This window comes from Arvicola amphibius, chromosome 5, assembly GCF_903992535.2.
Source record: "Arvicola amphibius chromosome 5, mArvAmp1.2, whole genome shotgun sequence".
In the NCBI taxonomy this organism is placed as follows: domain Eukaryota; kingdom Metazoa; phylum Chordata; class Mammalia; order Rodentia; family Cricetidae; genus Arvicola; species Arvicola amphibius.
Genome location: NC_052051.1, coordinates 22840646 through 22867523, shown reverse-complemented (window position 1 = coordinate 22867523; position 26878 = coordinate 22840646). Strand labels below are relative to the sequence as shown.

General features: G+C 47.0%; 2 protein-coding genes across 8 annotated transcripts in view; one reads left to right on the top strand and one right to left on the bottom strand.

Annotated features, from left to right (window-relative positions):
• Ggt7 (gamma-glutamyltransferase 7) overlaps nt 1-19028 on the bottom strand; it is a 28795-nt gene extending 9767 nt beyond the window's left edge. For 2 of the 7 annotated variants that reach the window (XM_038331636.1, XM_038331630.1), the window contains exons 1-10: nt 16016-18480; nt 8317-8552; nt 7926-8077; nt 6633-6750; nt 4944-5011; nt 4662-4735; nt 4176-4372; nt 2635-2722; nt 855-982; nt 592-680 (exon numbers count right to left, since the gene is read on the bottom strand). In XM_038331636.1, the coding sequence (XP_038187564.1) occupies nt 592-680; nt 855-982; nt 2635-2722; nt 4176-4372; nt 4662-4735; nt 4944-5011; nt 6633-6750; nt 7926-8077; nt 8317-8552; nt 16016-16184 (1319 nt within the window). In that variant the 5' untranslated portion in view covers nt 16185-18480. Of the gene's footprint in view, nt 1-591; nt 681-854; nt 983-2634; nt 2723-4175; nt 4373-4661; nt 4736-4943; nt 5054-6632; nt 6751-7925; nt 8078-8316; nt 8553-16015; nt 18481-18726 lie in introns of those variants that run through there. The other 5 variants (XM_038331631.1, XM_038331633.1, XM_038331634.1 and 2 more) reach the window with 5 other exon arrangements.
• Nucleotides 19029-19541: 513 nt separating this feature from the next.
• The window catches only part of Acss2 (acyl-CoA synthetase short chain family member 2), a 41229-nt gene continuing 33892 nt past the window's right edge, over nt 19542-26878 (top strand). Inside the window, exons 1-2 of the mRNA XM_038332053.1 lie at nt 19542-19772; nt 24297-24492. Coding sequence (XP_038187981.1) covers nt 19595-19772; nt 24297-24492 — 374 coding nt within the window. The 5' untranslated portion in view covers nt 19542-19594. The remainder of the gene's footprint in view (nt 19773-24296; nt 24493-26878) is intronic.

The following is a 26878-nucleotide window of genomic DNA, read 5'->3' as shown; positions in this document are numbered from 1 at the left end:
CTATGGCCAGTTAATAAAAATAAATTGCATTTATTGCACATTTACTATGTTGCCAGTAAATGTGCTAAATGCTTTACATGTTATTCTTTTACTTATGTACAGGTATTATCAAAACCTCACAGAGTGGCTACAGTATTGCCGGGGTCCCTGTGGAAACAGACTTAGTGGGTTTGAATCACTCTCCCGAGTGAGAGCTCACAAATGGTAAAGTGCATGTCTGACACAGGCAGCCTCTCCAGAGCCTAATCTCACCACTGCGTTTCTGGCAAAGACAGAGCCGCTCAGAAGCCCCACCCACTCCAGCATCTGCACAGAGACTATTTTGTTGCTCTCAGACTTTCCTTTTCTACACAAAGTGGAGAGCAGCTGTGTCCATATGGGTGAGATCCATGCAGGGGTCAAAAAGGGTTCATAAGCAGTTGACCAATTCACTGTGCAGACAGGGAAGGCGATGCAGCCAGAGGCACCTAGTGTCACACTGAGTTAGGGTTCAGCTGAAAGGGACTCGAGACTTCATAGCTGCTTACCTGATCCCTTCTCCCATATCTACCCAGATTTCTGCAACCCCCAGGGTCATGTCCCGGGACAAACCTGAGCATGTCATCCATGCTCTCGGTGATGGTAGAATCATAGACAGGATCTCCCAGTCTGCTAGCCAGGGCCAATGCAATCTTCAGGGTCTGAAAACATAGCAGGGATGTGAGAAAGGCTGCCAGGCCCCTCCCAGCACCCAAACTCAGGGGGTCCTCGTGTTTAAGAAAACTTAAAGCTGTTTTAGACCTGCTCCAAGGAGATCCTCCATTTCCCCACTTCTCGTGGTCCCAAATCCAGGTAAGGTGGAGAGTGGGCCTTACCTCCGCTACCCAGTGAAGCGCCTGCTCACGGGACACCAGGCTGGTAAGGTTGAAGCCCTCTAGGATGTTGAGAGCGCTGATGAGGGCAGGGCCTGTGTGTGGGGGTGGGGGACTGAGAACCAGGTGGCCTGAAAGGATAGGAAATGACCAGAGGGCAGGAAAGGAGTCAAGTCACCTTCATATAGCACACTTAGACGCACACCCCACCGTTCCACACACAGCAATAACCCTTCTCAGGTGAGGAAACCGCCAAGAGGCAAAGGCACCCACGGAAGCTCACATGCTGGTCAGAGGTGGGGCCAAGCTCGGAATCAGGCACCAGCCCTCCACTCCCTCGGCCAGAGGAGGAAATTAAGGCTTAAGAGCTGTGTTGTACTCGCATTGGCGGCAAACATACTAAATCTGTGCTCAGAGCCACATCACAGGTCACTGGCAAAGCAGGGATGGGTGAGCAAATGTCCACAGAATCCTTGTTCGCCATGAATCCTTCAATCCCTCCCACAGGCCAGGACCTGTTCAAGGGCCCTGATGGTTCCTCTCAACCTGAAACTTCTTGGGAGTGGCAGCCTTCCCTTCCTACTCTGTAATTTAGTGGCTGGACAGTAAAAGACTAATCACAACACTGGCGGCACGGAACACTGACATTAACTACCTGATTTGTCGAATCAACCTTATTCTACAGGGGCAGAAACTGAGGCATGAGAAGCAACTGGGCCAGGATTAGAGGAGATCAGGTGAACCTATAGTACCCAAGGCCCTGGACCACTGAGACAACCCAGCAGGGAGGGAGAACAGAAAACCTGGTAGTATTCAGTGTCCCCTGTGCTCAAGGCTGCTTCCTATACGATCTCATCACATCCTCAGGGGCACCCTGAGATGTGGACGCCATTACTGTCTCCATTTGAAGGAGGGAACCAAGGCTCAGAGTGGGAAGTTCGAGGCGAGAGGTACAGCTGAGGCCCTCCTGACTCCAAAGCTATATTCTTTCCTCAACCTCATATACTAACAACTCTGGTTGAGGAATCAGGAAGACAGACGCCTGGAAATATGAACTCAGAGGAAGCCTCACCCAGGGCTTGGGGTAACCTGTCCTTCCTAGAGTGGAGAGAACCCAAGAACTCCCGGGGGACCCAGAACCCAACATCCTGGGGTCAACAAATATAAACTGCATTCATGCCACAGGTTTGGCTTTCTAAGCTTATGATTGGTTTCTTGAGTCAGGCAGGTTGTTCCCTTCCCTCCCTAGGCCTCGGTTGTCTTTTACTGTCAGTGAGGAGCAAGTCTGTGATTGCAACAGGTTGATTCTTCCTATCCATGAACTTGGATCTGACAAATTCTTCTTAGGAAGCACATGTCAATGAGAAGGGAGCTAGCGGACAGGGTTGAGGTGATACAGAACCCAAATCAAGAAAACCTCAGCATCTGGGAATGAAACTCAGTAATGGGGAATTTGTCCTCTATTAAAGTCCCAATTCCCAGCACTATAAAAAACAGCAAATAAATCACAAATCCCCACAAAACAAAAGAAAAGGTAGTGTTTAGAACCCCAAACTTCCAGGTCTTAGCCATTGGCTAGATGCCCCCACACCACATCCTCATCACTTAGGGTAACTGACCCCATGGTTATTTCAGAAGGTGGCTGGCTCTGGCTGCCTAGGGAGTTCATTGCCTCCGTATATCTCCTGTGGCATGGAGAGGAGCTTCCAGGCCAAAAAGATGTGGCCATGGACTGGAAAGCTTCTCCTGAGTGGGGACCCTTAGGAGCTGGGGGAGAGGTCACCTCGGTACACTCCACACACAGGCTTCTCCATGAGGGCGCTATAGTTGCTAAAGTCCTCTTCAGTGATGACACCCCCTGCATGCTGAGCCTGGAGGGGAGAAAATGTCCATCTGTCACCGTGAGCACGATACATGTCTCATCCATGACCATGATGCATGCCCATGATACATGTCTCAATCACAGACAGATAAGCTGTCCACGGCTTTAGTCCCTTCCACAGTCCCAGCATGGCCTTTAGGGATCCCATCAGCCCAAGGACAAAGGAGGCAGAGGAAGTAACCCGTGTGTAAGAATTACCAAAACTGAAGTTGACATCTCACTATAACCAGTTAAGGATATTCTAGGGATGGGGGTATAGCCCAATGGTAGAGTGCTTGTCTAGTACGCTTAAGGCCCTAGATTTGAGACTTAATACAGTCATCCACCAAATAGTAAGGCTACTACAAAACTCTGAGCTTTGAATAATCCTGGTGGGACTGAGCCTATAGAACATAACTGAGCACACTTTCCTAACCAATCACCAATCTTGTACAAATCAATGTGCTCATTCTATTCTTGCAGCAATTCATTGTTAATCTTTTAAAAGTAGTTTAAAATTATTTCATGTGCACAGGTGTTTTGTCAGCATGGTTGTCTGTACACCACATGCATGCAGTGCCTATGGAGGCCAGAAGAGGGCGTCAGATCCCCTTGGAATTAGAGTTACAGATGGTTGTGAGATGCTGAGAAGCAAACCAGATCCTCTAGAAGAGCAGCCAGTGCTCTAAACCACTGAGCCATTTCTCCAGCCCCATGCCAATTTTAAATTAGTATTACCACTATCAACCTTTATACTTTCTAGTTTGTAAAACTTTTGACTTATCTGCCCTTAATGAACTGCTCACTGAATTTCTTGGGTAGTATATAGTCATGTGTCTGGCAGATTACTAAAACACAGTACCTGGTACAGAGAATGTACTTCATGCCTGATGACACACCTGTGTGATCCCCACAGCTACAACAGAGGTTTAGTTAAATGTCCCCAAGGCATAGTGCCACTCAATTGGCCTATGCACACTGTTCTTGAACTTTTCTTTGACGATATTCTCAGAATCGATGATTACCCTAGACTAAGCCTCTTTGGAGTTAGGGGGTATCCTCCTATGTCAATCTCCTCAGTTCTGATGGTTACCAGGGAAGACAATGTTAGCATCAGGTCTTGGACAATCCCAGACAGAGCAGGGAAGATTCTGGGCCCAGGGGAACCGAGACTAATGCTGAGTTTCCACCAGGCCTGGGAGGAAACAGCCTCCTAGACAGCTGGTTCCAGCCCAGAGAAGCCGAGTTTTCCTCTCAAGACAGAACATCTCTATCCCTTGTTTATCCTGTCAGTAGCAGGCAATGCTTCTTGCCCTTAATAACCACTGGTCCTGTTTCTATCACCAGAGGTTAACTGTGTTTATGAAGCACACTGCCAGAAACTATATAGAGGAGAAAAGGGGAGGATGGCATCCCTGCCGTAGGGTCACTGGGCACACCCCACCTTCCACTGTTACACTCACCTCGACCACCATCTCTAACGTGAGGTTGCCGCCATTGTAGAAGGCGGCAGGGCCAGAGATGGCAAGTATATCCAGTACTTCGGCTAGATCAGGCCGTCGCAGCAGGGAGCCAGGCAAAGGTGGGTGGCCCGATGGCAGGAAAGTCTCCAGGAAACGTTCGGATGCGTTGGGAGGCAGCTGCTCGGCCAAGGCATGGGCTGAGGGGAAGTTGAGAGGCTGGGTGGGTGAGGCCAAGACTGGACTTGATGGCTGAGGTGTGTATGGGTGGGGTGGATGAGGGCTAAGCCCTGAGAGCGCTGGCTCCCCAGAGGCCTGTCATAGGAGGGTAGGGATACACATAGGCTCTTCCCAGACCTGCCTCCAGGTGGGATGGGAAGAAGTCTGAGGAGCAAACTGGAAAAAAGAACCCCTTTGCTTGGGGCCCAAATCTCAAAGGCCTCCCCCATTAACCTTGTACCTCCCCCCCGACCTCCAGGCCCCACTGACCTAGATCATGGGTCACGTTGAAGCCATCTTGGGCCACAGCTGCTGCGAAGGCCAGGACTTGGGACCAGGGCAGCCTGAGGGGGCCGGAGAGCAGGGGGTGGAGGAGGTCCTGGGGGGAGGAGGAGGGGTCCTGGGGGAAGGGGGATTCCTGGGAAGGAGAATCCTGGCAAGGGAAGGGGATATTAGGAAGGGGAGTTGGGAAGGGAAGAATCCAGGACAGGAGAAGGCCACCCAAAGAGGGACGTAGGCAGAGGCCCCTGGTCCCCAGGGGAGGGTCTTTACCTGCCATAGAGCTGATGAGCTTCATGTAGCCCTTTCACCATTCCGGGGACCCCCACCAAGAGCCCAGGCTGGGCGAGGCGGGCAGGCGAGGGAGAGAGGAGACCAGGTCACTGGAAGGGGGGGGCTGGGCTGAACTCCGCAGAGCCCCAAGCCAGGAATGGCTGGCACAGGGGAGAGACACAGGCCAAGGATCCCAGGAGAGGGTCAAGCTTTCCCCAGGGAGTACCTCTCCTCATCCCTGATTTTTTTTTTTTTTTTGGTTTTTCGAGACAGGGTTTCTCTGTGGCTTTGGAGCCTGTCCTGGAACTAGCTCTTGTAGACCAGGCTGGTCTCAAACTCACAGAGATCCGCCTGCCTCTGCCTCCCGAGTGCTGGGATTAAAGGTGTGCGCCACCACCGCCCGGCCTCATCCCTGATTTTTATATGCAAATACAGAAAGGTCTTTGACTCCCATAGTTGAGGGATTTAACAAGTTAAGCAAACCCTTTCAAGAGGCAGGACACAAACAATCTGAGTAAGTCTGTCCACTCTGGATAATGGGACCCTTATCTTTTTATACGAAGAACAAAGGACCTCGGTTTAGTCAGTTCATTTTCATGCCACCACCATTTGGGCTGTGATAACTCAGGGGTGTGTTTGGGTTTTTCCATAGCACTAAACACCTGCTTTCCCAAGTTACCCTGTTTCCTCCTTTGCTCTCAATAAATAGTGAGTTTGCCTCTAGCCTTTCTTTCTCCCAGTATAACACAGCCTGGGAAAATTATACTCATCAGGCTTAGAGTGAGATAGATGAGGGTTTTGCTTGTTTGCTGTTCTTTTGGGATTTTTGTTTGTTTGTTACTTTTGTTTTTGCTTTTTGAAGACAGTTTCTCTTTGTAGCCCTGGTTGTCCTGGAGCTCACTCTGTAGACCAGGCTGGCCTCGAACTCAGAGATCTGCCTGCGTCTGCCTCCCAAGTGCTGTGATTAAAATCATACACCAGCCGGGCGGTGGTGGTGCACACCTTTGATCCCAGCACTCGGGAGGCAGAGGCAGGCGGATCTCTGAGTTCGAGGCCAGCCTGGTCTACAAGAGCTAGTTCCAGGACAGGCTCTTGAAACTACAGGGAAACCCTGTCTCGAAAAACCAAATAAATAAATAAATAAATAAAAACATATGCCACCACTGCCCGGCAGAGATAGATGAGTTTTGAGGCAACAACTGAGTGATATCTTGGGTACTCAAAGGCGGCCTTCTACTCTCTTCCAGACAGGCAAGACTGCCAGGGAAGTAAGATGTGGTGTTGTCTGTTATTAGTCATCTAAATCTTCTTGTCCATCTTATTTTAAGATTATATTTATCTAATTAGTTTGTGTGTATGAGAACGTGCATATACCATGGTGTGTGTGTGTGTGTGTGTGTGTGTGTGTGTGTGTAGAGCAGAGGACAACTTGTAGAAACAGGTCCTCTCCTACTGTGTGGGTCCTAGAGATGAAACTTAGTGACAGGTGCCATCACTCTCGGTTGGTCCTTGTTTATTATCTTAGGTGGGGGCGGGCACGCTGCCTGTCATTAGATAGCCTGAGAGCTCAACTCATTTTACCACCCACACAGTAAATATGCAGCAAATCAACGCTCAGGGTGGCAGAAGGGAATGTAGGGAGGCCCCTAACCCTCTCCTGGGGCCCTCTCTTTTCACCAGGGTCCTCACCTTGGTATCCCAGGACCTCTGCAGGGCCTCTTCCCTGAGGGCCCCTGGTGCAGACTCCCGGAAATCAATGAGGTGGCTCTCGTTCCGCCGGATATCATGTACCAGCATCACACCCCCACTGGGAAAGACACAGACAGTGGAAAGCCATGAGAACATGGCGCCCTTCTCAAAGATTAAACTTAATCCTCTGTGGTGAGGCTGTTTGCCACATTGGGTCAGATGCTGGAGTCCCCTCCCCAGCAGGAATTCAGAAACTCAGCCATCCTACAAGGCTAAAGTAAAATCAAAGGGGTAGGAGACCCAGGTTACTGGAGACTTTAATCCCTGATTAAGAGAAATGCAGAGACTGGGGGAACAGGTTGTTCTGTCCCCTCCCTAGACCAGAGCTGGACCCCTGCCAGCTTCCTGCACCTGCCTGCTTGGTATACCCTTCCTTTCCCCCAGGACTGGATTATGTAAGGATAAACCACGCAGAGCCAAAAGGGGAATTTCGTTGGTAGAGCCTGGAGGGTTGGTCCTACCAAGAGAATGATTTTTGTCAGCTTGTTCCTTTTTTGTGGCATATTTACATCTGAGATGGGGGTGGCAAAGTAAAATACGTGCAGCCAAGTAACAAAATAAGGAAGGCAGAGGAGACAAATGGCAGCAAAGTGGCCAGCACCCTGACCCATCATGGGAAGCACTCTGCTGAGCTCCGGATAACTGTAGCCACATGGGAATGTGGGCTCCATGTTACCAGATCTCCTGATTGTTCCAGAGAGGTTAGCAATCTGGACTTTTAGGAAAACTATCGACATTTTAACAATAGCAAACATTAAAAAAGTTTTTTTTTGTTTTTTTTTGTTTTTTTTTTTTTTAATGGGAAACTCAAACCATTCTAGGTGCTGGGTCTGGCTTTTGATTGGCCAGTTTCCAACCTTGGTTTTAAGAACTCCAAGCCTGGGGTGTGTTTTCTGTGGACAGAGTCACGGGGATTTGTGAACCTAAAAGTTGGAGCAGCTTCAATCCATGCCCCACTGCTCCCTGTGTGCCCCGTTTTATACATCACAACACTGCTCTCCTGGTGGAGAACCATGCCTGCTCTGAACACGCCTCCATTTCTCCCATATGCTACTGCGATTCTGTCTCCATCCAGGGAGAAAAAAAAAGTGAAATTGGGTATTGAAAGAGAAAACGCAAGGAGTATAGGCCTACCTTTGCCTCAAGTTCAAGCCAAAAGAAACCTGCAGCCAGGCCACAAGAAGTAGGCCTGAAGGACCCAGGCCTCCACCCGGTCCTTACCCAGCTCCTTACCCTCCCAGGCCAGAACTGTGTGGAGCCACGATCCCCAGACACAAGGCTGCGGCCACAGCTGCATCCACGGAAGAGCCTTGTTTACTGAGCACCTCCATGCCCAGCGCCGTGCAACGGGAGGCATCCGTCACCACAGCACCCTGCTGGAAGATCTAGGAGGCAAAAGAAGAGTGAGCTAGTAAGGCCCTCTACCACCCGCAAGTACTTTCTACTACCCGAGAACCTCGGCCTTCATGTCCTCTTGATTCTTAGAGTCATTTCCTTTGGGAGCCTTCCTCTCTTAAGTCACCTCTTCCCTTCCCATTTCCTAGCAGGCTCCCACTACCCAGCTATTCAGTTCCCATCACACTTCCTCCTCCCAAGTTCCCTTCTGCCCATCTGCGGTCCTCACCTGGGGGTCCCCGAAGTAGATCTGCATGACCAGCGCCACGGTCACACCCGTGGCAAAAGTGAGGCAGGCGGTGACAATGACTGTGAGCCCGTCCTGGCGGCAGGAACACTCGGCCGCTGCAGCTGAGAATGGGTCCTTGCGTGTCTCCCGTAGTGGTGACCCGTCCTGGCTGCCCATCTCGGAGGAGGACGAAGGCAGCCGCTGTAGCCGGGCGGACTTCAGGAAGGAGTCCGGGTCTGTAGGGCAGCTGGGTGTCGGTCTGGCAGCCCACTACCAGGCCCTGCAGTCCTCAGGGAGAGGCGTTCCACACGCCCCCCCTCCAAGGTCCCGCCCATCACACAAACCCCGGAACTGCCCAGTTTTCCTCTACTCCAACATACCTTAGGGCCCCGTGGGAAGCCAGTTTTCAGGTGAAAAAAGACCTCAAACTGGCCAGCTGAAAGGTTGGATTGCTGCCTCTGGCAAATACCCATGAGACTGGTACCCGGGTGTGAGGGTGTTCAGCCTCCCCTGGAAACCTTATCCTGTCTTAGTTGGGTAACAGCCTCCAGCACAAGGAGGCAACTACCAAGCCAACTTCCTTGGCTTCCCGCCTTGCTCCACGCACCCATTCATTCAATAGCTACAACAGATAATTGCCACATTCACAGACGTTCTCAGGCCAATGGAGGAAAAGAAAGTAACCAAGTACAAAAGTTGTGGCAGAGGTTATATAAAGCATGAGGGGATGGGAGCTGGCTCAGTGTTAAGGTCTCTGCAAGCATGAGGACCTGAGTTCAATTCCCTATCTCCCATGGAAAACGCTCCTAACACCATGGTGGGGCAGAGGCTGATCCTGAGAGTTAGCTTCCCAGCCAATCTACACGAAAAGGACAACTTCTGATAAGTGAGAGACTGTATCAAGGCAATAAGGCCACGGGCAATGAGGATCAATATTCAAGGTTCTACTCTGGCCTCCACACATGATCCCATGAATGAGTGAGCCTAAGATGAAATGTTAAAAGGGAACGAGGAAATCAGGGAAGGGCCTCCCGAGAAAATAATTTTGGACAGAGAATGAAGGGACTAGAAAAGGCTGCCACTGACAGAGAACAAGGAGCTCATGTGTAGAATGTTCTAGGAAGAGAGAGCAGCAGGTTCAAAGGCCCTAATGCAGGAATGAGTTTGACATTTGAAAGAAATAACTAAGGTCTGGTGGCTCTGGTGTGGCAGCAAAAGAGGGGGCGGGAAATAAAGCTGGGTGGCGCTAGTCCTGTGTACTGGTCCTACGGACCTGAGAACTTGGACTTAACCTGTTAGAGGCCACTAGAGAGTTATTAAGACTGTGAAGCCATCTATAGCAAGGCGGGAAATCCAGCAGAGATAGAGGAGAAAAAAAGATGGAGTCAGACAGACACCATGTAGCTGCCAAAAGGAGAAAGACACCAAAACCTTACCAGTAAGCCACAACCTCATGGCAATACACAGATTAATAGAAATGCGTTAATGTAAAATATAAGAGCTAGGTAGAAATATACCTAAATTGTTGGCCAAGCAGTGTTGTAATTCATATAGTTTCTGTGTGATTATTCGGGTCTGGGTGGCTGGGAAATGAAGACACCATCTCTGTTTACAATCTCTGGTGGTTTGAATAAGAACGGCCCCCATTGGTTCATATGTTTGAATGCTTAGTCATCAGGGAATGGCCCAATTTGAAAGGATTAGGTGTGGCCTCGTTGGAAGTGTGTCACTGAGGGTGGGTTTTGAGGTTTCAAAAACCCATGCTAGGCCCAGTGTCATGAGACCTGTGGATCCAGATGTAGAACTCTAGTTACTTTTCCAGCACCACATCTGCCTATATGCTGCCATGCTTCCTGCCAGGATGATAATGGACTAACCCTCTCAAACTGTAAGCAAGCATCAATTAAATGCTTTCTTTTATAATAGTTGCCATGGTCCAGAAGGATCTCTGGGAGTCTGAGGGCAGCCTGGTCTACAAAGTGAGTTCCAGGACAGCCAGGCAGCCAGACAGCCTTACACAGACAGAGCTGTTACACAGAGAAACCCTGTCTCAAAAACCAAAAAAAAAAAAAAAAGAGTTGCCATGGTCATGGTGTCTCTTCACAGCAATAGAACACTGACTAAGACACCATCTGTCTTGGGTTTTCAAATGATCCCTCTGGCTGCTGTGCGAAAAGCAGACCGGAGGAAAATAAGAATGGCGGCCAGGGAGAACTGAAAACCACTTATGGATCAGGCACTGCAAGTCATGAGCCTCCGCACCTTCCTCAACCTAAGCACGCAGCACATCTCTAACAGACAGGTCAGGCACAGGTGTCCGGGAAGTGACGTCTGAAGAAAGTCATCTCCTTTTCTACCCACGTAAAATGCTGGGCAGAGCTGTGCACACCTGCAAGCCTAGCATTATGAGACAAAGCCAGGAGGATCCTGAGCACTAGCTCCCTGGATGGTCTCGCTGCTAAGGCCAGCCACTGGTTGCTGGTCCTGTGAGAGACTGTCTCAAGGGGTAGATAGAGAGTGATGGAGAAAGGGCCAGGGTCTTACTCTGGCCTCCACACACACCTGCAGTGACGTAAAACCTTCTCTTATCCCACAGTCCTCTCCTCTGGGTGCTACTACCCTTGACCCCACTCTCCAGACACCAGAAAATTCTACACATTTGTGAACAAGGAAATAAGAGGATGACATTAAACCCTTATTGTTGTATTCATGGCACGTTCTCTGTAAGTTTAAATGCTTGAGTGATAACATTAAAATTTGACTGTCATATTTTTCATGTTTACTTGATAAAAATCCAAGGTCTTCGACTTGGTATTTAAGGACCTTCAAGACTCACACCCCCATCTTTTATGTAAATAAGAAATCATATACATAAAGTAATGATATGTACAAAATTATTGGAATGCATTTATGGTGGTCACTTTTATGAGAAGACACATTCTTATTTACCGTGTGTGTGTGTGAGAGAGAGAGAGACAGAGACAGAGAGAGAGAGACAGAGACAGAGACAGAGAATTGGAGACAAAGACAGACACAGACGAACTAGACAAGGGGCAGAAAGGAATGTGCGTGCTACAGCAGGTGTGACGGTCAGAGGACAGCTTCTCTGGGTTTGTGTCTCTCCTTTCAGAAGGCCTCTCTTCTTATTTCTGATGCTTTTCACACCCCAAGCTAGAAGACCAGCAAGCTTCCAGATAATTCTCCTGTCTCTGCCTCCCATCTTACCGGAGATGTCTTGGGAATAGAGCTGCACACCACCACATCTCGTTCTTTCTGGGTTTGGAGAATCAAATTCTAGTCACCAGGCTTGCATGACAAGTGCCTTTACCCACTGAACCATTTTTCTTTCTGTGTGCATGCACATGTGTGAGAATGCCCATGTATGTAAGCATGTGTGGAAGTCAGAGGACAACCTCAGGTGTTATTAGAAACATTGTTCATCTCCTTTTGAGACGAGATGTCTCATTGGTCTAGAGCTTCCCAATTAGGCTAGTCTGGTTGTAAACCATAATTCATTAAGCAGTTGTTAAATATCCTCTGTGGATAGAAAACCCTCCTAGCCCCATAGAACTATCAAAGAAGGGCAAGAAGGGGCTTTGAATTTTTATTTACCTATTGTATGAGGTATATGTATGTGTGTATGATGTATGTGTATTTGATGTGTGTGCACATACATATATGTTCTTGTATGTGACTTTGAGCATGTATAGGACAGCCTTGGGCTTTCATTTTGCCTGAAACAGACTCTTGTGGGCAGCCGTGTACAGAGGCTAGCTGGCCCGTGTCTCTGGGTTCCTGCCTCTGTCTCCCATTTCACTGTGGAAGCACTGGAGTTCCAAGTGTGTCCTGTCATGCTCTGCTGTTTCGATGGGTCCCAGAGATCTGAGCTAAGCTCTGCACTTGGGCAGCAAAGGCTTTACCTATCGAGTCGACCCCGCCCCCCAGCAAGACTCATATTTATTGGTGCCGATGATACGCTAGGGTTTTTGCATATCCTTCCTCATTGAAGTATTTTCCTGACTTCACGAGCTCACCTCCACTTTGCTCACTTTATAGATGAAGAAACGCAAGGCTAAGTGGGACCACCTGTCTAAGACCACCACGCAAGTAAGTGGGAGAATGGGGACTGTGTGCCCGGGACAGCCTCCATTTTATTGTCCCACGTGTCACCGGCAGCTATCTCCAATCCCCAAAGCCAATCTAATGAACTAGGTGACCGTGGTGGCACACATCTGCGATCCATACCGAGGAAGTAGAGGCAGAAGTATCAGAGATCAAAACTTGCCTGGGATACATGACGCCTTGTCTAAAAAACAAAGCACAAATAAACAAAAATTCAACCTTACCGGCTAGCTTTAGTTATTATTTTCAGGTACTTGCCTTTTCATTTGTTTTCTCCAATGAGATAAAATGACTTAAGATGAAGATAATATGGCCCCACCACAACTAGATCTATTTTAGATTATTCAACCAGCATATCAAGTTGCTCGTCTATTCAGCAAAATTATACACCAAGGGGAAAATATCAAAAATAGGAAAAATGGTTTCTTGAGTACATGATATGTGCCCTGTGTATCTGGTAGGACAATAATCTCACTAAGAAAAACATGCTGGGGAAAGATTGATTTGGGCAAGAAGAAAGAAGTTTATTAGAGACAGGCATTGGGGTTTAAACGTGCAGTCCCAGAATTCAGGAGACTGAAGCATCCGGGTTGCCACAAGTTTGGGGCCAGTGTGGGTTACAATAGTAAGTTCCAGAACAGCTTCATTTACATAGTAAGTTCCAATCTAACCTGAGCTACAGAGTAAGAACTCAGTCTCAAAACCCCAACAAACAAAACAAAACAAAACAACACCCTACCAATTAAACAAACAATAACCCAGGACGTTTTAGGAGAAAGGTGGGCTTAATTTTGATAACCCTGAATTTGTGAAGCACAAGGAGCTGCTGTTTGAACGTAGATGGTCAAAATATTTAATTTTATTTCTCCTCTATTTATTTTAACAGATTATAATACAACCTAGGCTGGACTGGAATCCCTTAGGTAGCCTAGTCTGAACATGAACTCTCTTAAGAGATTTCTGAACTTGGGTGTGACATGACCAGAAATGCAGAATGGTGAGTGTATCTGGGGTGAGGGCAGCAGCAAAAACAGCAGGGAACTCAGGCGTCACATGGGTGCAACAGATTAGTAGCTGAGTCTAGGGTGCTGAGGACATAGTGGTCAGATGCAATTCAGGAACCTCTTAGGAGGGAGGGAGGACACAGAAAACCAGGTCACATTTTGAAAGTGAGAAGAAAAGAGGGACAGATCTGAAGGTGTCTTCTAGGCTTCCACTTTGGACACTGCCCTTCAGCCAGTGTCACCCACTGAGAGTGGCACTGGACAAAAAGGAAGTGTGTGGTGAGGACGTGCTGATGTCGGCATAGAATGTTCAAGGTTGCATATCCGCAAGACACGTGAGGCTAATGCCTAGGAGAGGAAGACCCATGTGGCTTCCATGTGAAAGAAAGGGCACAAGGGCATTTCCTAACCTGGAAGTGGTCACTGTCTAGCTCTTTTTTCTCTGGGGCCTGCTTGGGATGCCTGGCACTTGATGCTGGAGAGTGCCAGGCTACAGGCACTAACTCAGGTTTTGGCTAAGAAGACAAGACAGTGCCACTAGGTGGCACTACTAGGTTGAGACTATAGAAGGTCATATTAGCCAACAAGCTGGTCAGCCTGGGCCAAAGGATTCTTGGGACTTGGAAACAGGCCTAAGTGACAAAGGCATCTAAATGCTTATATCGTTATGATGGCAAGGCACTCGAAGGCAAGGCCCCGGGAGCCTCGGTGTACACTCATGGGATAAAGTTTAAGTTTCCAGGAGCTCAGGTAACCAGGGTCTCCGCTGAATTTCTAGGCAAGTGTTCTACCACCGAGTTATACTCCCAACCCCTCTCGGTTGAATTGCCATTCACACCAGGACACAGCCTATACTGAAGTCCCCTGAGGCATTCTTGAGGTTTGGGAACTCCATTTCCTGTCATTATTTCATCATCGGATTGTTTCTTTTATCTATTCATTCAACAACTATTGAGTACCCAACACTTTGCTGAATGCTAAAGAAAGGATAATGAATAAAAAAAAAAAGCCAGGATTCCTGCCCTTAGAGGACTTATAGGCATGCAGACATCACATCACTGCCCACATAAATAACTGTAGGCTTTTATAAAGCAATGACTTTAACAAGGAATCCAGAAACAACAGATCAGAGGATCCAATCCGTTATTTAGGACAGATGGGCATTCTTTGTTGAAAGAGAAAACTAAGGCCCAGTACAGGGTAGGCACACCTACTATAATATAGTGAATCAGGACTGCACTACTCAAATCTCTGAACAGAAAACCTGGGTTGACCAGATGGCTGGTTCCACCAGCACCAGAACATAGTTTCCCACATTCTTCCTTCTACCACCAAAACTAATCCCCCAAGAAAATTAGTTTTAATGTGTGTGTCTGACATTTGAGGACCTAAAGTCAGCACACCCCATCACAGGTAAAGTGTGATCTAGTCAGGTTGATGGAACCTGCTGGTCAGAACCATATGACCAAAAGATGGGAGAGAACTGCCAGCTGCCGGGCCAGGAGCAACAGCAGAAGAGTCAGATTACAAAGAGCTGGGTCAGGGAAGCAGCATCTTTCAGTACAGAAAGGGATGAAGCTCAAAAGCAGGCACCCAGAGGGAGACAGAGAGGGAGGCAGGAGGATGCTCTAATGCCAGGAAGTGACGTTGAAGGAAAGAGGTCAGAGGGGTGCAGGATAAAGAACGGAGGGGAGTACAGAGCTGAGCCACATGGATAGGAGAGATAGCACCGGGGAAGGAATACTGAGAGCTCTTGGCCCTCAGCTCTCTCTCAAACCCTGCTTCCTCTCCCCCACCCCCATCTCCTTCAGTTTCTGCAGAGGGTTGAGAACACAGTAAAATTTGGAGACTGCTTCCCGGGGAACAAATCTTGTTGCTGACCAGAAGCTCCTACTAACCCGGCTAACATCCAGGCCAGACCCACAACTCTGGAAAGGGTAGAGTGATCCACAAAACAGCAAAGGCGCTGTAGTCCCCAAGGGCTTTGAGAGGTCATGCAGTCCATCCCCCTGTCTCCCAATACCCAGAATTCTCAGACAGAAGGGAATCATATTTTCTTTACTCATCTCTGGACATGAAGAGATAGAGTCTCAGCTCTTCTCCAGAGTCTCTGCTTCCCCATAATCCCTGGCTGTGGTGAAGTTCGCCCAAAGATCTAGACCCCATCCATCCCTCCTGCTGCAGCCTCTGACTTGGTTTCTTCTATCCTGGCTTCTGTGACTAAAGAGAAGCCTTTACTAGGTGATCACAGACGTTCTTTAGGCTCTCCCCTCCAGCATTCCTTCCTTCTCAATAGATTCTTCCTAGCAGGCAATCATAATCCCTCCTACTGCGGTCCTTGCATCCTCTCCCGTGTCGCATCCTACGCCTCTAAGGCAAAAAACACCCTTTTCCCCACCACACAGTTAACAGAGCTGAGGGAGAAGGGAAGAGGTCCAGGATGAAAGGATGAATGAAGGAGATGGGAGACTGAAAGTGGATGCCCAGAATAGAAGAAGGAGGATCGAGGACCCCCACCACCACCACCACCACCACCACCAAGGCGGGGCAGGGATAGTGCCAGAGGGCCTCACCGGTATCCGGGTCTCCCAGGAAGGCGTCCTCGTCCTTGCGGCCCCTCAGTGGAGCCGCAGGCGCTGGCTCGTCCTCGGGCAGCCGCGGGAAGCTGGTGATGCTCATGTAGTCCACCGGTGAGTAGGCGCCTAGGGCACTCTCCTGGCTAGCCTCGTTCTCTGCCGCCATCCTCGCCCTAACCCCCAGCAGCGCAGCGCCTGCCGGAAGTGGCAGTGGAAGGGGGGGGGTGTGCGAGGGCGGAGGGCGGGGTCTGAGCTCCTGGACAGCCGGGAGGGGGCGCCCCCACCCTCAGCAGTGTCCTGGTCTGACTCGCCCCCGCCTGCTTAAAGACTACTGCTAGCAGGCTGCGCGCTGGTGCAGGAGGATGGGAGCCCGGAGGGCAGTGGAAGGTTGGCCGGGAAGAGGATGCTACTCTGGGCTCCTCATGCAATCCCTGGTCTTTCCTTCTTCCAGTCTGAGTTCCGCTCAAATCCCATATGCTACTAGGACCACAGACTGACTTCTGGTCGCAAACTCCACTTTGACTCCAGATCTTTTTTTTTCTGAACCACTCTCTTTCTTGGACCCAAACCTCTCTGTTGGCACCAAGATTCTCTTCCTCTGATCTCAGACTAGCGCTCCCACCCAGCTCAGACTACTCACCCCAGACTTACGACTTTGACTTCACCTTACCTCCTAGAGTCCTTTCAAAGCGCCAACCCCTACTCCATCCCGACTGCTTTTTCATCTGCAGTCTTCTCTTGAGCCCCTCTTTCAATCTCACATCCTTTTATGCGTCCTGGCATTTCCCACATTTCTCTTTTAAACCCAAACTCCTGGAACCACCCTGATGTGTCAGCATGGAAGACGGTCCCTTACCCCAACTTTAGGATCTTTAGAAGCAAACCCTTGGGTTCCACTCCAGGAAACGAATTCAGTAGACCAGGACACGATCTTTGGAACCTTAATGGTCTTCTGCATTTTAAGAGCTCTTGATGTGGTTCTGGAACTAAGGTAATAGAAGTCCTGACGGTGTGGCAGAGCAGAAGGGTGGATGGAAAGAATAAAGGTGTAAGATCAGGGGCTTAGGAAGTAGCTCTCTGGTAGAATGCTTGCCTGTGTGAAGGTCTGACCTCCAGCATCAGGAGAAAAAAAAGGAAAGAGAAGGAAGAAAAAGAAAGGGAATATTAAGAATGAGAACACATGCCTGCACTCAAGGTGCCTGCCAAGCCCATCTTGCAACTGCTACCCTAGCTTCAAGAATGAAAATTACGAGTTCAAACGTCTACTGTTCAGCCCACAGGCAGAGAGATAAGGCTGGTGACGCCGTGGATACACAATAATCCTTTCTTTCCCAATCCCTAGCTCCAGGCTCAATGTGACTTGAGCTGTTCTAGTATTTACTACGGACACCAGGAGCTGCAGTGCCACTTATAGACAGCAGAAGGCAGCAGTAGATAGCGAACAGCTGCAGGAGAAAGGCTTAGGAAAGAGTGCGGGTTACAACTGAGCCCTGGAGGTGAGAATAAGAGATGATGATGCTCTTCAGGCCTATAGGCAAAATGCCATCTTCCCCAAGGAGAGGTTCTTATCTTATTAGTGGGATCTGTAGGGAGCATTGTTTCCGTGATCTCCTACTCCCATGAGTGAGTTTGTCTCCACTAAATGAGATCTGTCACCCGAGTGTTGTCTGTTCCTTCAGTGAGGATTGAGCCCTCTCATCAAGGTTAGTGAAGTCTGTATCTCCTAGAGGGAAATCTATGTTTCCAATCCCATTAATGCCATCCATGTCCTAAGCAGGGGTAGTGGAAGAGCTCTTCCATGGGATTTGAGACCGCCAGAAAAATCTATGCCTCCTAACATAGTTCGTGCAATTTCAATTAAGTATGTATCTATTCAGAGGAGTTGACATCTCTGATGAAGCTATCTGTTTCCTCTTTGAGATCTGTCTATTCTACAAGGTCTTTATGAACTTAGTGGGCCCCAAGATTCTCCCCTCAGGATCGGGTAGGCTCTCGATCATAAATGAGCATGAGGAGATATTTTTCTGATTTAGGGTGTGTTACACTTATGATCAGTTGGACAAAGATTGAGGTAGCAGGTGGATAGGTGGGTCACAAGCTTTCAGTATGGATCAAAAGGCAGGAGCTGCCTGCTTCAGACCTCAGATTCACTGGTGTAGTTAGGTCTTTAAAGGTCCTGGTCTTGACAGCAAGTCTGTGAACTGTTAGATGAGGGGGCCCCTTCTTGGTGATAACTGTAGGTAGGAGATAGAGGGTGTCCTACTGGGTTAAGAGGATAGAGGGAAGCCAGAGATAAGTAAATTCAATTTGTGGCAGATGGGAGTATACTTAGGTGACTTAAAGAATGCAAATGATTCCTTTTTATATTTTTATTATTTTACTTTGCATTTGGCATTTTCAAGATCTAACTTCTGTTTGTTTTGTGAAATTTCCTTCCCCAGTTTTCTTTTCCCTTCTTCCTCCCTTCCTCCTTTTCTCTCTCTCCCTCCCTCCCTCCTTCCCTCCCTCCCTCTCTTCCTTCCTCCCTCTCTCCCTCCCTCCCTCTCTCCCTTCCCTTCTTTTTGTGGTTTTTCTAGACAGGGTTTCTCTGTGTAGCCCTGGATGCCCTGGAACTCTGTAGATCAGGCTGGCCTCCAACTCAGAGATCTCTCCTGCCTCTGCCTCATGCATGCAAAACATGCTCGGCTCCTTTCCTTTCCTGGATTTACCTTTTGTGCAAAGAGAACGTGTACTTTTTGGCAAAGATCTGAAGGATCCTCCTTGTCTTCTGTAGAGTCTTGTGCTTTAGATCAGGGTGGAGATTTATGGAGACAAAAAAAAAAAAAAAAAAAAAAAGACAACATGTCCTCAGAAGCGGGAGAGAATCAGAATGAGCCGAGTTGGCAGGAAGGGCCATATCCCGGAACTGTGCCCTCAAGATCGTGGGGGAATTTTTTTCATGAGAACGGAACAGGGGTGTTGCTCGGCGACAGACTTGGAAAAGACTTGGGTGACAACCCAGAAGGAACTGTGCTCCACCTGGTTATCCAACTCGGTGGAGTGACAGAATTGTGCAATCAGACCACGGTTGAGTGCACAACGGATGACCCACGCCTCTCATTAGCCAGCCGTTTCCGTCTCGCTGCGCGGTGCCCTAACCCAACCCCCACCTGTCACTCCAAGACCCTAAGTTGGTCACTCCACAGCCCTGCCTCCTCTCCTGTCACTTCCAGCCGGGCTACACCCCATCACTCCACGACCCGCCTCCTCGCCTGTCACTTCTGGCCCCGCCCCCCTCGGTCATTCCAAAGCTCCACCCCTCTCCTGTCATTCCCAGACCATTCCTTCGACTTTCACTCTATGGTCACACCCCTTCCGGCAAATCAGCTCCGCCCCTACCCCGACTTTTCCCGAGCGGTTTCTGTTGACCCCGCCCCTTCACGCACGGCCGTACCCACTATTGGATGCTTAAAGAGCGGCCTCCAGCCTCAGGCTCCGCCCCGCCCGAGGCCCCGCCTCTAGGGTCGATCTGTTTTTTCCCCGCCCCGGCACCCGCAGCGACCGCAACGGTGGCCAAGGTGCGCAGTGCTTGGCGCGATGGGGCTGCCCGAGGAGCGGCGCAAGAGCGGCAGCGGGAGCCGGGCTCGGGAGGAGACCGGCGCCGAAGGCCGGGTGCGGGGTTGGTCCCCGCCGCCGGAGGTCAGACGCTCGGCGCACGTCTCCTCTCTGCAGCGCTACCGCGAGCTGCACCGGCGTTCCGTGGAGGAGCCGCGGGGTGAGGCTGGGCCCGGGCGACTCTTGGGGGCTCCAGTGAGCAGAGCAGCGGGGCTCCGAGGGGCACTTACCGAGCTCCCGTACGGAGCAGATGGAGGCTTACTGAGAGAGATGGAAAAGGGATTCGAAGGGATGGCGTTCCATGAGAAGAAGAAGGGGTCTGGGAAGTGAGGGTTCCTAGAAGTTGGGGGACGCTGGCGACTCGACAGTTTTGTGAGATAGGTGTTTTCACATGGAGATGCAGGTTCTGCGAGAAGCGGGGTTCGGTGAGGAAAGAACCCTTTGGGGAGACTAAGGGGTTTCCGTCAGGAGAAAGTTCCATTTGAGAGTCCCTGAGATAAAAGAAGGACTCCAAGGAGCAAGGGTGCGTGCGCCTTGGGGGAAGGAGAACCCAGAAGAGAGAGAACCTTTGCCTCCAATTCAACAGTTGTCTCCCTCGGATTTTTAGCGCGCTCATCTCATTTTGCTCAGCGGCAGTGCCAAGTCTGGCTCCCTTCTTGGGGTCCTATATCTATTTAACATAGCAGCAATCCCAAAATATGATTGAAAAAGCTGTAAATATGTCAAGTGTTTTCTTTTAAAGAAATAAATTTGGACCTAAGTTGTACTAACACCGATTCTAAGAGATAATTCTGTGACTTTAAAAACGTGTCAGGCCAGGGGGCAAAACCACATCCTGATCAGGCCTGGTGGCACACACCTTTAATCTCAAGAACTGAGGAGGAATAGACAAGTCTTCGTAAATTCAAGGCTAGCCTGTGTGTATAGGTAGTTACAGAACAACCAGGGCTACATAGTGAGACCCTGCCCCCCCCAAAAGACAACAATAAAACCCCACTACCACTTCCCAGTTGAGGGGCAGCATGATAAATATAAATCACACCTAGGAAAGTGCATAAAAAGCTATTCTTGCAGTCTTAGGCAGATTTAAAAACCTATCTTAAGTTTGCTTATCTCCAAGATAGGGATAATAATACTAGCTTCATAGATTATGAGAACTAAAGTGGGTGATAAAGGATCCATTATCGAATGCTTGATGCTCAGCCGCCATTAAATACGTAATGATTTGTTTGACAGCAACAATATGGAGGAAGCAGGTATTAAGCAATGCAAAATCGCATTAAATCAAGTGTGAAGTTGTTCGTTGCTACAAGTAGTGTCCAACTTTTGAGTCCTTGGGTGTCTTTTCCCTTCTCTTTCTGTATTTTCTTCCATCACGAGTTACATCTGTTTCCCTGGGGTAAGCTAGTACTACCTTAGTAATTCCTAGTCTATGTATCTAGCCTCATACCTTGTATTTCACTTATATTCGGGCTCCAAATTTCATAGGACTACAGACCATTTGTATTTCACACACCCTGAAGATTTGCACTGAACCAAACGAGACTGCTGTGAGTGATGTTTCCCAGTTTTCTCTCCCGAGCCTGCTTCCTTCCCCATTATCTTTTTCTTTCTTTCTTTCTCTTTTGCCTTAATTTTCTGTTTTCAGTTGGGGTAGTGTCAGTGGCACTGCCCCAAACAATAAACCTCTTGCATCATCGTCTTCTCTGATATATGTTTTATACCTTATGAATTTATAGAACTCTTATTGTTTACTAAGCAGTGTTTCAGTTTGATTTGGTCTGAGAATGACCCACATTTTACAGAGGAAGAAATAGGAGCCTAGAGAGACTAATTCCCTCACACAAGGTCATAAACCAAGTTTATGACGGTTGGGGTGTAAACCCACGTGATCCTGACTAGAGAACTATACTCTGAATATTGTGCTATTCTTCTCTGACTCTACAGTTTGCTTTTCACCGAATTCTGTCAAATACTACTTTAAAATCTCTCTCAGACTGACCCTTACTACCAATTTCCATAGATGCTTTAAGTCGGGAAAGAGGAGACAGTTTTCTAATTTGTCCCTTCCTCCCTAGTCTTAACACCTTCAGTTGCTCCAGCAGACTTATCTAAACATCATTAGATTGATATCCTGGGAATGTTCTTTTATATGGCATTGTAAAAACTAACGTTCTTTCTTTTTCCTTCCTTCTTTTCGCGGCTGGCGAAGGGGGCGGGAGGTGAGGGAGGAAGAGAGACAGAAAAGATGGGGAAGGAAGGCGGAAGGAGAATAGAAGAGAGAGAGAGATCGCATCTCGACGATCTCACTCTCGCGACATTACCCCTCCATCCCTCCCTCCCTCCCTCTCCTCTCTCTCTCTCTCTCTCTCTCTCTCCTTCTCTCTTTCTCTCTCTCTCTTTCTTGTGACAGGGTCTTGGTATATAATCCTGACTGTCATGCAACTCACTATGTAGATATAGACAAGTCTTGTCTCAAACTTGTGGTGATCCAGCCTCTGCCTCCTGCGTGCTGCAGTTATAGGCAGACGCTACCATGCCTGGCTTTTAAAATTATTTCTCCTAATTAAGATCCAGTTTTTCTTTCCAAGCCTCTGGGTCATCACCTCTTCAATCTTATCTCTACCATTCTCTATTATATTCTTCATTCTAGATAGATCTTCTTGATATCCTGGCTGCACAAAAGTCCCTTTCCATGTCTTTGGTTTTGCCCAATCCCTTCTGTGCCTATCTGCTTAACTAAACCCCACCTGAACTTCAGTTTTCTTACCTATAAAATTAATATATTATATATACTTTATAAATTTATGTCATAATGATTAAATTAAGTTAGTCCAGTCCTAATTAGTTTCATCTTCCATCTTTACATATAATCACTAAATGTCAGTTTTCATTTTTTAAAATGACCATTCAGTATTTTTTTTTCGAGACAGGGTTTCCCTGTAGTTTCTAGAACCTGTCCTGGAACTAGCTCTTGTAGACCAGGCTGGCCTCGAACTCAGAGATCTGCCTGCCTCTGCCTCCCGAGTGCTGGGATTAAAGGCGTGCGCCACCACCGCCCAGCCCAGTATTTTATTATATTGCAATTTATACTACTAGTTTTTTACCAGTTTTTAATCGTTGAGTTTTTGAGTTTAAGGTGTGCATGTGTGTAAACTAGAGGACAACCTTGGGCGTCACAGCAAGCCCAGAAACCCACTTGTCTCTGCCTTCAAAGCACTAACATGACAAGTGAGTGCCACTATGCCAGATTTTCACGCTTGTGTGGCAAGCACTTTGTGAATCGAGCTATTTCTACAGCCCTGGTTTTATTATTTATGAGTTTTTTAAAATCAGGGTTTCAAGTAACCCAAGCTGGCCTTAAATTTCCTGTTGAGGCTGGCCTTGAACTCCTGATTCTCTGGCTCTCCCTTCCAAGTGCTAGGATTACAGATCCACATCATTGTACCCTCCTCTAGTTTCACTTTGTAGTGTTGCTATAGAAACCTTTTTAGTAATGCCTTCTTTCCTTCTTTTGGATTATCTTCTTGGAATATATTACCAAAATTGAGTTAGCAAATAAAGGTTCAAAAAAAGTTTCATAACTCTTGCCAGACAATTCTTATAGGTTGTCACTGCATAAAAGTATCAGATTCTCTAGACAGATCTCATGTGGTGAAAGCACAGAATTAAATTTAAAAAAAAATCTTTGCTAGTTTTATAGGTATACTATAGCACCTTGAGTTGATTTCATTTGTATTTCCTTAATAGACTGAAGGGTGGTATAACATGTGGTTTAGCTTTCGATTTTATTGTCTTGTTCCAATATACCAAATTATGAATTAGTTCCTGCTGATAAGTTTTTTTTATTTTTGGTCTGAAATAGTTTCTCAAAACATAAACCCTTGGTTTTCTCTCATACCAAAATAGTCACTTTCTTTTGGCACAGGAGTAAAGTATATGCCTGTCTTTGGAAAGTTAGCAAACATGTCTTCTCAAGGAAATTCAAATCTTGATTTAGGAACCTGTGAAGTCTTAGGCAAACTATTTAATGTCTCCAAGCCTTGATTTTCAAATCTATAAGAAACAAAATTAATGCATCCCTCTTAGGGATGTAGTAAGGACTAAATAATAATACATATAAATAGCTTTAAGTAACACCTGACACACAGGAGCACTTGTGCAAATAGCAATGAATAATCGCTAAGTGAGAATGAACAAACTAAGAGATGATCGTGGAAGACTATATGGGTAAAGAATTTCTTAATTATTGATTGCCTCCTGGGTACTGGTCATTATGCTACGTACTGCACGGATATGATACTTTCAAGTGTGTGTGTGTGTGTGTGTGTGTGTGTGTGTGTGTGTGTGTATGTGTACTGGAGATAAGGCTGGGTTTAAACTCCCTATGTTAAGGCTAGTCTTGAACTCCTGATAATTCTGCCTCCACCCAAGTGCCTGGATCATAATAATATAATGTGTGCTACTACACTCATATAGACAGCTTTGGGTATAGAAGGAACAATCTGAATTGAGATTCGGGAATAAACTGTAGGCAGGAGAGTAGCAGGCAATTAGATAAGACAGATACTGAGTCCTGGGACAGGATGATTGTAACTTGGTCCTGTGCATATGCTGGTAACCCATCTGACGATAAATATGGTTGAGATACCTAGTGATATGTGGGCATCTCTTTTTGTTGCAGAGTTTTGGGGAAGCATTGCCAAGGAATTTTATTGGAAAACCCCATGCCCTGGCCCATTCCTCCAGTACAACTTCGATGTGACCAAAGGGAAAATATTCACCGAGTGGATGAAAGGAGCAACTACCAACATCTGCTACAATGTGCTGGATCGAAATGTCCATGAGAAAAAACTTGGCGATAAAGTTGCTTTTTACTGGTAAAAATATTTATAGTCTTTGACAGATAAAAATCTCATGTTTATATAGTGTTTCATAATTCACAGCATACTTTATTTTTAAATTGAAAAAATTTTAAATTAATTAATTAATCAATGTGGGTGGCATGTTAAGGTCAGAGGACAACTTTCAGGAGCTGGTTCTCTCATCCACACTGTGGGTCCTAGGGATTGAACTCAGATCATCAGGCTTGGGGACAATGCCCTTTACATGTTGATCTGTCTTGCTACCCCCAGCTCCTACCTCCAGATTTTTTTGAGACAGAGTCCAACTGTGAAATTCTGGTTGGTCTGGTATTTGCTATGTAGTAAAAACTGGTTTTGAACTTGTAACAACCCTCCTGCCTCAGCCTATTAGCGGATGGAATTACAGTTGTTTGCCATCCACGCTGGACTGTCACGAAATACTGTAAATTCCATCAACTTACTTGATCCTTACATCACCCAAAAAGAGTAAGCAAAGTATCAGTGATTTGATATTTCAGTAAGGAATAATGCATCAAGGGAATTAGTTTCTTTAGATCACACAACCTCTGGTAACAGAGTCATCATAAAATCAAGTGGCCCTCCTGTTCTTGGTTTATGGTTGGAGGTGAGGAGAGTGTATATAGAAGAGAAAGGGACTAGGTTGATTTTTTTTCATTCTTGCTTTGGAACAAAAAAAAATGAGTGTTAGGGTTTTCACTAGCTCTATCATTGTTATTATTACCTTTTATTGAGTTAAGGGTTAGATACTATGTTTAGGAGCTGAAGAAATACCTTATTTGATGCTCATAGTAATGACAAAAGCCACTATGCCTGGCAAGATTTCTTCCTTTCTTTTTCTTTTTGTTTTTTTCAAGATAGTTTCTCAGTGTAGTTTTGGCTGAACTGGAAGTAACAATACAGACCAGGCTGGCCTCGAATTCAGAGATCTGCCTGCCTCTGCCTCCTGAGTGAAGGAATTAAAGATGTGTGCCACCACCACCCGGTAACCTGGCAAGATTTATTTTTAAATTAAATGTTTTGTTAATTTGTTGATCCTTTCTTACAGTAATATTCAACTCCATCCTCCCTGTTTCCTCCCAGATCTACCTTCATACAACTACCCCCTCAAGCTTGTCTGTGTTGGAGCCCCAATGAATGTTAATACTCTTTCTAAGAACCAGTGTTCAATGGAACACCAATTTGGAAAGTACTGCATTGCGTAATCTATAAAGTTACTTCCAATGCAAAATTCTATAACTTTGTGGTAAGACAGTATTATTTGGCTTTTACGTGATCACTTGTTCAACAAGAATTTTTAAAGATACTGGGTACTGGAGAGAGATGGCTGAGTGGTTAAGAAAGCATACTGCCCTTGTAGAAGACCCAAGTTTATTTCCCAGAACCCACACTGGGCAGTTTAAAACACCTATAATTCCGGCTCCAGAGAATCCGATGCCCTCTTGTAGATGCCACAGGCACCTGCACTCTCTGGCTCTCTCTGACTCTGTCTCTGTCTCTGTCTGTCTGTCTCTCTGTCTCTCTGTGTCTCTCTGTCTCTGTTTCTCTCTCTCACACACACACACTTAATAATAAAAAATTGTAAAAAAATATTGGATATTCAGCCCTGTATTAGATGTTGTTAAATAAGGTGATATCAACTGGACAATTAATTTTCAATTCTTTTATGCTTGTAGTAAACTATGAATGGACTGCATTTGTTATAATAAGATAAAGAGCAAGTATGCTAGATATATAGCTGCTTCCCTTGTTAAGCCCATATTTATAAATATTCTTACACTGCTTTCTCTTCCTTCTCTTTCTTTTCTCCCTCCGCTTCCTCTGCTGCTGCTGCTTTTTGTGGTATTGGGGATTAAACTTTTGCACATTGCACATGCTAAGCAACTGCTCTACCACTGAGCTACATGCCCTGCCCCATTCTAGTCTTTTTTTAGAGGTCAGCTTTCCAGGAGCAGGTCTTTCTTTCTTTCTTTCTTTCTTTCTTTCTTTCTTTCTTTCTTTCTTTCTTTCTTCCTTCCTTCCTTCCTTCCTTCCTCTCTCTCTCTCTCTCTCTCTCTCTCTCTCTCTCTCTCTCTCTCTCTCTTTCTTTCTTGTTTTTTAGATTTATTTATTATGTATACAGTGTTCTGTCTGCATGTATGCTTGCAGGCCAGAAGAGGGTACCAGATCTCATTACAAATGTCTGTGAGCCACCATGTGGTTGCTGGGAATTGAACTCAGGACCTCTGGAAGAGCAGTCAGTGTTGTTAACCTCTGAGCCATCTCTCCAGCCCCCATTCTAGCCGTTTTAAAAGGAGAGATTGGCTTCCTTTTATCATAGATGAGAATTTTAATCTCAAACACCCTTCTATCTTCTCCCTTTCACTAAACATAATTTTTGAAT